Genomic DNA, 11,588 nt, shown 5'->3' on the forward strand with positions numbered 1-11,588 from the left:
CCCTTGCGGCGATTCGCTGGGGCAGCCCTGTGCGGAGACCCCCGTGCACCCGCCGCTTCCGGGGTCTCTGGGCGCCCGGCCGGCGCGGGGTGATGTGCCTACCTACCTACACGTGCTTAGCACTGACATGGGCACCGCACCGGCTTTGTCCCGGGCGCCCCGGATCCGCACCGATGGGGCGCCCTGCCCCCCACACCGTCCCGCGGCTTCTGCCCCCCTGCCGCCCCTTAAGACATTGCTATTTCTGGCCGGGCAGGGGATCCCGGCCGGGGCTCAGGGGGCCGGCTCAGCCGCCCCCACCCTCCAATGGGGAGGCTGCCCACAGGGCCCCGGCCCCTCCTCGCCGTGACGTGCTGGCCCGGGGCAGAGGAGGCTCCCGAGCCCTTGGCTGGTCCCCGCAGAGGCTGGAACAAAACGCAGACCCCCAGCGCCAGGCTAATGGAGGCAACTTAGCCAGGAGCAGGCGCGGCCCCTGGTGCCTCCGCGCGCGGTGCTGCCCCTCCCTGGACTCTGCGCCCCCCGGCACCCCGGTTCATTGGCTGCTCGCGCTGCCCGGATGATGTTACCGAGCCCCGTCACGTCCACCCCCTTCTCGGTCAAAGACATCCTGCAGCTGGAGCGGGAGCCGCACTATGGGGCGCGTCTGGAGCCCTACTTCCACTCCGCCGCGCGCTTCTCCGACGGGGAGGAGGAGGAGGAAGAGGAGAAGTTGCCCTACCTGAGCTCCATGGCCGCGGCGGAGAGCCAGGGGGACGCGGGGCTCTCCCCGGAGCGCTACGTGCAGGCGGTGCTGCGGGCGTCGTGCGAGCCCCGCGGCCTGCCCGAGGAGCTGGAGCCTGCGGGGGAGCGGGACCCCAGTGAGTAGCAACGCGGAGCTAACCCGGCGCGGGGCAGGGACCAGGCAGCCCTGCAACCCCCCTCACCCCGCAGCGCGTCTCCCGGCCTGGTCGGTGGGGCCGGAGTCCCCGCGCCGCCGTGCGCTGCGGAAGGTTCGTGGGGCGGGCGGGCTGCGCTCGGATCGAGGCTGGCGCTGCCCTGTCGCGACGGGACGAGCCCCGGCCCGGGACTGTCACTCGCCGCTTTGGGCAGCTGCAGTCGGGCGCCCCCCGCCGCGGGCTTGGGCGCCGGGAACTCGCCCCCCATCCCGGCAGCTGGAAGCCAGGCGGACGCTGGGCGCGCACCGGGCCCGCTCCTGCGCCGCGAGGCCTCCGGCAGCGGCAGAGTCGGGCCCGGCGGCGGCGCGGGAAGGCGAAAGGCGAAGGGAGCCGGCGGCTCCCGCTCCGGCTGGGGGAGGGAAAGGGGCGGCCCGCGCCCCGCTCGGTCCCCAGGTTTCGTGCCGCGCTGCCAACCTGGCGGCGCTTCCCGCCCTCTGCCCGGGCCTGAGCCCCGCACACGGCGGAGAGGTCTCGCCGGCCCGCACAGAGGGCCCGGGTCTGGGAGCTGCCTCCGGGCCCCCAGTGACACAGCGGCCAGCAGGGAGACCCGTTCCCTGCAGCTACCGCGCAGGTGCTGGAGCTACCGGGCTGGGCCTGCGGGGGTTGCTCTTCGGTTGCGAGGCGTTCAGAGCAGCCACACGGGCAGTTCCAGCAGGGATCCTGCAGCGCTGAGCACAGCCCTAAAGGTATCCCAGAGCCACTGGGGCCTACAGCAGCACGAGCACACAGGCACCCAGAGCCTACACCAACACACACAGCCACCCAGAGCCTACACCAACGCACACAGCCACCCAGAGCCTACACCAACGCACACAGCCACCCACAGCCTATACCAACGCACACAGCCACCCACAGCCTACACCAACACCCTCACCACACACACACAGCCACCCACAGCCTACACCAACGCACACAGCCACCCACAGCCTACACCAACACCCTCACCACACACACAGCCACCCAGAGTCTACACCAACGCACACAGCCACCCACAGCCTACACCAACACCCTCACCACACACACACAGCCACCCACAGCCTACACCAACGCACACAGCCACCCACAGCCTACACCAACACCCTCACCACACACACAGCCACCCAGAGTCTACACCAACGCACACAGCCACCCAGAGCCTACACCAACACCCTCACCACACACACACAGCCACCCAGAGCCTACACCAATGCACACAGCCACCCAGAGCCTACACCAACACCCTCACCACACACACACAGCCACCCAGAGCCTACACCAACAACCTCACCACACACACACAGCCACCCAGAGCCTATACCAACGCACACAGCCACCCAGAGCCTACACCAACACCCTCACCACACACACACAGCCACCCAGAGCCTACACCAACGCACACAGCCACCCAGAGCCTACACCAACACCCTCACCACACACACACAGCCACCCAGAGCCTACACCAACACCCTCACCACACACACACAGCCACCCAGAGCCTACACCAACGCACACAGCCACCCAGAGCCTACACCAACACCCTTATCTCACACACACACAGCCACCTAGGGCCTACACCAACACCTTGAGCTCTCACACACCCAGAGCCTGGCCGTGTCTACCCCAACCCCGCGGTAGCAGGGCAGGCGCTGACAAGACACGCCACTCTGCACCGAGGGATCCCACACCCGGCTCCCCGCTTGCTGACGGGACAGCTCCCCTCTCCCGGCCGCGGCCACTGGTCCTGGGCCTGTTCTAAGGCCAAGCGCCCAGAGGCCGGAGCGAGTCCCGCCGCAGCCAGGCCCGGGTCCTAACCCTTCCTCTCCCCGCGCAGAGCGCTGCGCGCTAGCGCAGCCGCCGGGCACCGCCGAGAAGCCGGAGGAAGCGGAGAGGCAGAAGCCGCGGAGCCGCAGGAAGCCGCGGGTGCTCTTCTCGCAGGCGCAGGTCTTCGAGCTGGAGCGGCGCTTCAAGCAGCAGCGCTACCTGTCGGCGCCGGAGCGCGAGCACCTGGCCAGCAGCCTGCAGCTCACCTCCACGCAGGTGAAGATCTGGTTCCAGAACCGGCGCTACAAGTGCAAGCGGCAGCGGCAGGACAAGTCGCTGGAGCTGGGCCCTGCGCAGCCGCCGCCGCGCCGGGTGGCAGTGCCAGTGCTGGTGCGGGACGGCAAGCCTTGCGTGGGGGGAGCGCCAGGCTACGCCGCGCCCTACACCGCGCCCTACGCCTACACCGGCCTCCCCGCCTATGGCTACGGCAACTCGGCCGCCTACAGCGCCAGCTACGGCTGCAGCTACCCCGCGGGCGGCGCGGCCGGGCAGCCCTCCGCCTGCAGCCCGGGCGCGGCCGCCGGCCCCTTCGTGAACATGGGCAGCGTCAGCGGCTTCGGCGGCGCGGCCCAGCCCCTGCACCAGGGGTCCGCGGGGCCCTCCTGCGGCCAGGGCGCTCTGCAGGGCATCCGGGCCTGGTAGCCGCGGAGCGCCGGACACTCCGGGCCAGCGCGGGGCTGGGAGCTCGGGGAAGGACCGGGAGCCGCGCCCCGCGGCTGGCGCCCAAGGCCGGCGCAGGCGGGAGCCCAGCGCATCTCTCCGCGCCGCTTCGCCGAGGGCGGGAGCCGCAAGCAGCGGCCAGCGATGCGCCCAGCCTTGCTCCAGGCTGGGCGGCCGTCGCCGCCGCACTCGGCGGAGCCCAGCGCGGGAGGAGCCGGTGCGGCATCTGTTGGGCCGCAGGACTGACGGGGGCTCGGCCCAAACCCGTCCGATCCCTCGCGGCGGCCGGGGATGGGGGCGCGTCCCGCGGCGGCTCCGCAGCAGGGAGCTGACAACCGCGCACCGTCCAAGCAGCTTCGCTTGTAAAAAGCCAAAGTGGGGGCCTGGGGGCGGCCGCCGGGCGGGGCCGGGCCCTGTATCTGCTCTGTATCCGCTGTGCGTGCCAGCCCCGCAGCAGCCGGGGGGTTAATAAACCAGGTGCAATAGCCGGAGCTGGGCATTTCCCTGCGCTCGTCTGAGTCCCTGGCCCAGCTCCGCTCCAGGCCCAGCGCCCAGGCCTGGGCTGAGAAGCGGGCGAGGCAGGGAGAGGGGAGCCTCTTGGACAAAGCGGCTCCCCCAGCCCCGGAGCCAGGGCCGGCGGCGGCTGATCCGGGGGACGCCGGGCCGGCGAGGGGAGGCTGCGGTCCCCGCCTGCTGCGCTGTAATCCCGGTGTCCCGCAGGGGCCGGGCGGCCCGGGCGCGGCGCAGATTGTGAGCTGCCAAGGCGCTGAATGGGGAGCCGCGGCGCAGAGCCGGGCCATTGTGGCCGCCGGGCCGGCTCTGAAAGGAGCCGCCGGGGAAGGGGGCGCGAATAGGCGCTTATTGGATTCGGGAACAAAAGGGGTGGCAGGGAGGCGAGGGACAAAGGGGCCCAGGCGCCGAGATTGACGGGCCGCTCGGCCCCCCGCTGGGGCCCGGGCCCGGCGCTTTATGCGCGCGGGCTGAGAAACGTGCTGGGTTTTGTTCCCCTGGCTGGGAGCGCGGGGGCAGAGGAGGGGGGTCCGCGGGGCGCGCTGATTAGGGGCGGCCGGGTCATTATTGCTACAAGTTTAGCAATTTCGCTGGGGTAGGGGGAGGGGCCGCAGGGAGCGGGAGCTGAGGGTCGGGGGGGGGGACGAGGGGGCGGGAGCAGCCCCGGCTCCGGGCCGGTTCCGAGGTGTCTGAGCCACTTTCCGAACGTAAAAGCCCAAAAGGGAGGGGGCGGGGCGGGGCCCCGCGGAGCGCAAGGGGGCAGACACCCCTACTCCGCCAGACGGCTCTCTGGTCCCTGCCCCTCGAAGCGCCGCCGGCGGCCCGAGGTGAGGAGAGGATGCTGGGCCCGTGGCATGGCCGCTCCTAATGGGGGCATGGAGGGCGCAGGCGGCCGGGGAGGTGGCTGCGCAGGGCCGCGACGGCATGTCCAGGGGAGCTGGGATTGCCTGGCGCGGGGTGACCGGGCCGGAGCGTGCGCGGCGGAGAAAGTGGCGGGGGCGGGGGCGGCGGCGGATGTCGGGGCCCGGGGGATGCGGGGGTGTGGTTGGGGGATGAGTCGGGGCAGTGCGAGAGGGTGGCGGACGCCAGCCGGAGGAGTGGGGGAGGATGGAGCTAGTTGCGCGCAGGGTCCCCGGGCCGGGTCCACCCGCCGGGAGAGGGCCAGGAAGGGTCCGTCTCGCTGGATCTGCTGCCTCCGCGGGGCAGGATGAAGGCAAACGCGCTGGGGACTGACACTGGGGCCTCCGCCCGGGACATTGGCAACAGACAAGGAGCGGCCCCCGGCACCTGCCAGTCGCTGGGCTCCCGGGCTCCCAGCGAGGCGGTTTCACCGACACTGGCCGGTCTCTCCGCTGCCAGGGGGCTGCTCCTTGTCCCTCCGGGGCGAACCAAACCAGCCAGGGAAATTCCCTCCGACGTCTGGCCCCGGGCCTGTCTCCGAGCCGCGCCCCGCTAGCGCCTTACCCCGCCATGGCCAGCCTGGATTCTGCTCCTGCTTTCGGGACACGCGTTGGGCTTCTGGGGCTGGGCCGGGGGCTGGGGGCAGGGAGGGCCGGGCCCGCAGCCGCGCGCCCAGGCTGGCTGAATCCAAGGGCCTGGTGCGCAGCGAGAGGCACAGCTGCTGGCGGGGCCGGGGCCCATTCGGGTCGCCTGGCTCCCAGCTCAGCGCCCCGTCCGTGCCTGCCCGGGAGGTGGCGAGAAGTCAGCCAGCCCGAGTGGCCCCGGGGCTTGGGCCCCGCCTGGGCCCCGTAGCAAGAGCCACTGTCTGCCCAGGGCCCTTTCGGTCGAGCAAACGCAGCGCGGGGGACCAGAGGCCCCGAGAGGGGAGGCCGCTTCCCCAGGGGCAGGAGCAGAGTCCAGACTCCCACCCCGTCTGCCAGCCCCGAGGGACCCCGCCGGCCCTGGTGCGGCGGCGCAGCTCGGGGCGCAGGTTCGGCGCCGGGCCAGGGGGACCCAGTGACGCCGAGAGTCCCCTCGCTCCACTAGCGATGCGCAGTGCAGGGGGAGCCCCCCCCGCCGGGGGGGAGCCCAAAGGCTCCCAGCACTGGCACTGATGGGGCTCCCCTGGGGGGAGGGGCGAAGTGCTGCCTCAGGTCCTCTTTGGGAGGGGTACACAAGGCTGCAGGGGTCCCTGCCTGGGGGCTGGGGGGGATTCCCTGCACGGGGTCCCCAGTGCTGTCGGGGGGCTCCAGGGCTCCTGGCCCAGGGAATGAGGAAAGCCAATGGGAGTCCCAGTCTGAGGGCCGCAGGCAGGCTCCTGCCCGAGTCCTGAGGGGGGTTGGGAGGGGTCCTTGCCTGGGGTACACTCGACCCAAGGGGGTTCCGTAGGGGTCCCCGTCTCCTGCAGGCTGCTCCGCCGCCTGGCCTGGGGTCGCTCCCGGTCGTCACCCCAGCTGCCGCCAGCAGCCCTGCAGGGCAGGATCGAGCCGCCATCTGTGAGTGGGCGGCGATGGGCATGTGACGGGGGGTGCCGTGCCCCACGGCCTGCAGCCCGCCCCATGGCCTGGCAAGGAGGGGTGCGTGCACCTCTGCTTCTGAGCCCCACTGCTGCCAGGCTTCACTCCACCCCAGTGCGCAGCCCCAGCTTCTCCCTCTGCATTGAGGGCTGGGGCTTTGCTGGGCTCGCCCTGCTCCTAGCTCTGGCTCACAGCACCCGGCTGGGGAAAGGGCCGCGTTTGGGAGATAGCCAGGGTGCGGGCCCCTCCACCTCTCAGGTCGGGCTGCAGGCCCCAGCTCTGCTTCGCTGCAGGCTCCATGAGTACAGCCTGGACGCACCCTCAGTGGCTCTGCAGTCACTTGGTGCAACGCAATCCAGGTTTTCTGGAGTTTTCTCACTCATTCTGGCATTTTCTAGACACTTCTCAGTGTGTTCTCAAATGTTCTGTGACAGATGGCGTGACGGACACCTCTCCTTTTATAATAGTTTAGATTTAGATTAGACTTAGATTAATTATGATTAATCAAGCAGTTTCAAAAATTGTGACTAATAGTGCTGTTAAGCAATACTAAATACCATTTATTTAAATATTTTGGATGTTTTCTACATTTTCAAATACATTGATGTCACTTATAGCAGAATACAAAGAGCACAAGGCTCACTTTATATTTATTTTATATGTGTTTTGATTATTTTATATGTATTTTGTACTATTACACTGTACAAAACAAATGACATAGTATTTTTCAATTCGTCTAATACAAGTACTGTGGTGCAATCTCTTTATCATGAAAGTTAAACTTACACACGGACAATAATGTGCAAAAATAAAACAATGTAAAACTATAGCGCCTACAAGTCCACTCAGTGCTACTTCTTGTTCAGCCAATCGCTCAGACAAACAAGTTTGGTTGCAAGAGCCAGTGTGGCCTGCTTCTTGTTTACACTGTCCCCTGAAAGAAAGCACAGGTGTTTGCTGGAACTGTTGCACCAGCATTGCATGACATTTACATGGCAGGTGCACTCATATGTCCTTTCAGGCTTCCACCACTATTCTAGAGGTCTTGCATCCATGCTGATGACAGAATCTGCTTGCTAATGATCCAACGCAGTGCAGACCCGATGCATGTTCATTTTCTTCACCAACGTCATATGCCACCTGAAGAAGAAGGTTGATTTCTTTTTTGGTTGATTGGGTCCTATGGATTCTGCATCAGAGTGTTGCTCTTTTCAGACTTCTGAAAACATGCACCACACTTCACCCCACTCAGCGTTTGGACAGCACTTCAGACTCTTCAATGTTGGGTCGAGTGCTGGAGCTATTTTTAGAAATCTCACATTGATACTTTTTTGCATTTAGTCAAATCTGCTATGAAAACATTCTTATAATGAATATGTTCTGGGCCATCATAACATGAAATGTATGGCAGAGTGCAGGTAAAATAGAACAGGCGACATACAGTTCTCACCCAAGGAATTCAGTCACAAATTTAATTAACATGTTTTTAATGGATGACATCCGCATGGAAGCATGTTCTCTGAAATGGTGATTGAAGCATGAAAGGGTCTACACATGTTTAGCATATCTGGCACGTAAACACCTTGCAATGCCAGCTACAATAGTGCCATGCAAACACCTGTTCTCACTTTCAGGTGACATTGTAAATGAAAAGGGGCAGCACTGGTTACAGTTTGCAGCAGGAGCCAGCTTTGTTTGTCTGAGCATTGGCTGAACAAGAAATAGGACTGAGTGGACTTGGTGGCGCTAAAGTTTTACATGGTTTTGTTTTTGAGGACAGTTATGTAACAAAAAAAAAAATCCACATTTGTAAATTTCACTTTCATGATAAAGAGACTGCACTACAATACTTGTATGAAGTGAATGGAAAAAATGCTATTTCTTTTATCATTTTATAGTGCAAATATTTGTAATAAAAATACTCTAAAGTGAGCATTCTACACTTTGTACTCTGTGTTGTAATAGAAATCAATATATTTAATACATTTCAAGTGGTATTCTATAGTTTAATAGAATAAGTAATCGCAGTTAATGCTGAGCTAATTGTGTGAGTTGATGGTGATTAATTGGCAGCCCTACTAATGAAACAGAATTGTTGTGGTTAGAGAAGACCAAGGAGGGTTGTGAGCAGATTTAGTGAGATTCACACCGAGGTCACCTCCAATCTCATGCACATCTGTGCAGGCCCATTGGGGTTCAGTGCGGGGGGCAGGTAAGCGCCAACTCCAGCCCCGATTCGGTAACGGGACAGATGAAATTCACTGGAAAGAAGTGCTAGGCAAGGCCTGTTGGGTGAGTGAAACTCCCCTGCTGCGCAATGAGCTGTAACCTCCCTGGCAAATGTGCTAGAGGTGGTCGGGCTCCGGTGTGTGACGGCACCTCGGGGATCCCCCGACCCCGCACCCCGCCAGCCAGTCGAATGGAGGATTTATCGCTGCTCCGAGATACAGCCCCGCCCAGGCTCCATGTGACCATCGGAGTCAGGGCCAGGCCGCCTCAGACCCTTTGGGGTGGGGTCCACAGGCCCTGAATGCCCGTTCTCCGCTTAGACTCTTCCCCTGATTTCCCAGCCAAGACTGCCTCTCCCACAGCCACTGAACACACATCCCCCAGGTAGCCACCAGGGTTACCAGATGGTTTAAGAAAAATACCAGACACACTTGATCTTGAAGGGGGGGGGGCAGGACTGGCCGGGAGGGGAGCGGGGGGAGAGCGGGGTGGGGGGAACTAGCCAGCAGGAAACAGGGCTGGCCGGGATGGGGTTGGGGGGAGCGGGGCTGGCCGGGGGGGAACCGGCTGGTGGGGATCGGGGCTGGCTGGGTGTGGGAGCGGGAGGGGGGAACCGGCTGGCAGGGAGTGGGGCTGGCCAGAAGGGGGGTGGGAGTAATGGTAGTTGGAATTAGGATCTTCAATTCGAACTACCTGCTCCGTGCTGCGTGTACCCGTGGGCACGGAGTTTGGACTAAGGGGGATTTAAAAATGGTGGCACCCGGGAACATGCAAATGAAGCCCGGGCTATTTAAATCCCAGGCTTCATTTGCAACTCCGCTTGCCTTAATTACCCTACCTAGCTCGAACTAACAAGCTAGTGTAGACTTACCCTCTGAGACAGAGAATTTTCCAGCATCAACGCAGAGCACATATTTCTAACTCCACACACAGATATCATACAAGTACATGAATAGCATGTACAGAATCAGGAGATCACAAGTTTTCATGTGAAACCTCACATGGCCCCCTTTGTAGCAACCAATGGGGCAAACACACCCCCATGGGTGCAGCAGTGATCTTTAGAATCCAATAACGTGACACAGGTGCGGGCTGGCCTGGCAAGGGGATAGACAGGCGCATGGAAAGCACTGAGTGCCCCAAGCCACGGACTGCCAGGAGCTGGAACTGGTACCGTTGAGGCTCATGCCACGGTTGTTCTCTCCGAAGCACCAGGCACTGTCGGACGACAGGCTACAGGCCTAGCTGGACCTCTGCTCCGACCCAGCGGGGCCGGTCTCAGGGCGGGAGTCCTCAGACGACAGGGGCCTAGCTGGACCCCTGCTCCGACCCAGCGGGGCCGGTCTCAGGGCGGGAGTCCTCAGACGACAGGGGCCTAGCTGGACCCCTGCTCCGACCCAGCGGGGCCGGTCTCAGGGCGGGAGTCCTCAGACGACAGGGGCCTAGCTGGACCCCTGCTCCGACCCAGCGGGGCCGGTCTCAGGGCGGGAGTCCTCAGACGACAGGGGCCTAGCTGGACCCCTGCTCCGACCCAGCGGGGCCGGTCTCAGGGCGGGAGTCCTCAGACGACAGGGGCCTAGCTGGACCCCTGCTCCGACCCAGCGGGGCCGGTCTCAGGGCGGGAGTCCTCAGACGACAGGGGCCTAGCTGGACCCCTGCTCCGACCCAGCGGGGCCGGTCTCAGGGCGGGAGTCCTCAGACGACAGGCTACAGGCCTAGCTGGACCCCTGCTCCGACCCAGCGGGGCCGGTCTCAGGGCGGGAGTCCTCAGCTTGTGGCTTCAGCTCAGAAAGGGAAACTCCAGCAGAGGAAGAGTAGCGGCCAGAGGGGAAAGGCGGTTCCCAGTCTGAAGGGAGGACTGGCCAGAGGGCGAAGCCAGGCAGAAGGAAGTGACTGCCTGGTCTAAGCAAGGGAAACCGGCCTGCCTCCTACTCACCTTGCCCCTGCAGCAAGGGGCGCTGGCAGAAAGGCAGCAGACTATTACAGTTCTGTGCAAAACTGCACCTTCAAAAGTCAACGTCTCATTAACTTGCAGCCCTGGCTTCTGTCGGGCCCATCATGCATGCAAGCCCAGTGGGGCATTAGCCTGCAAAGGTGGGGGGTGAGGGAGGGGCGAAGGGCAAAGGTCATGGTTTGAGTTCCTGCGAGGGGGGGCTGGGGTGAACGTGGTTTGGGAGCCAGAGAAGGAAGGTGCTGCTGGATTTTGGGCAGGGCTTCCGTGCCGCTCCTGACGAACACACTGAGCTCAAACCAGCACAGTGACCTGAAGCGGGCTGGGAGCAGAGGCTGAAATTGGGGCCGTGCTCTGAGACTGGTTCCCAACCCTGTTCAGGCTGCGGCCCGACAAACCCAGTCACAAACTTTTGGCGGCCTGGTAACATTTTCTTTGCATATTTGTTATGCAACTAATGAATATGCAAATATGCCGAGAAAATGTTACCGGGCTGCCAGAATGTGTATCCCAGCCCCCAGGGCCACAGCGAACAGCTGCTTTCAGCCTGGCAGCCAGTAGTTTGCGGCTCACGGCCTGGTGGCTGGGGGCCGCCGCTCTGAGAATTCCCATCACATATGGACTGTGGCCCCGGCCTGGCCTCCTCCCGCAGCAGAGCTCCCAGCAACACCACCGGGAGCTGCAGGAGCCCAACGAACGCCAACCCTCAGCTGGTTTCCTGGGGGCTTAGGTCACAGCCAGTATCACCCAGCAGGCCATCTGCTGCCCTGGGCCACCGCTGGGTCTGCCCGGGTTTGCTTTGCTTCCCCACCTGTCTTCCTCCCCTCCCTGGCTGTGCCGCTCCGCCTGCCTTCTCATCACGATCCCACCACCCTGCCCCACCCCGCCTGCTACAATCCCCAGCAGTGAAACAGGGCTGGCAGGGACCTCGAGAGGTCATGGAGTCCAGTCCCCTGCCCTCACGGCAGGGCCAAGCACCGTCTACACTATCCCTGACCTGCTCTTAGAAATCTCCAGTACTGACCCATACCCCCCTGGCCCTGGGAC

General features: G+C 63.5%; 1 protein-coding gene across 1 annotated transcript; it reads left to right on the top strand.

Annotated features, from left to right (window-relative positions):
• Positions 1–214: 214 nt before the first annotated feature.
• On the top strand, positions 215–4,461 carry NKX2-3 (NK2 homeobox 3). Its single transcript, XM_075934459.2, has 2 exons — positions 215–857; positions 2,746–4,461. Exons 1-2 carry the CDS (start codon positions 557–559, stop codon positions 3,375–3,377), a joined length of 933 nt encoding a protein of 310 aa, XP_075790574.1. The 5' UTR covers positions 215–556; the 3' UTR covers positions 3,378–4,461.
• Positions 4,462–11,588: the final 7,127 nt, after the last annotated feature.

This window comes from Pelodiscus sinensis, chromosome 8 (genome assembly GCF_052426305.1).
Source record: "Pelodiscus sinensis isolate ZL-2025 chromosome 8, ASM5242630v1, whole genome shotgun sequence".
NCBI lineage: Eukaryota > Metazoa > Chordata > Testudines > Trionychidae > Pelodiscus > Pelodiscus sinensis.

Excerpts from the sequence above, each read along its gene's own strand:
- NKX2-3 (XM_075934459.2), top strand. The coding sequence starts at position 557 with ATGATGTTACCGAGCCCCGTCACGTCCACCCCCTTCTCGGTCAAAGAC. Across the intron at positions 858-2,745 it reads TGCGGGGGAGCGGGACCCCA|AGCGCTGCGCGCTAGCGCAG; the intron begins GTGAGTAGCAAC and ends CTCCCCGCGCAG.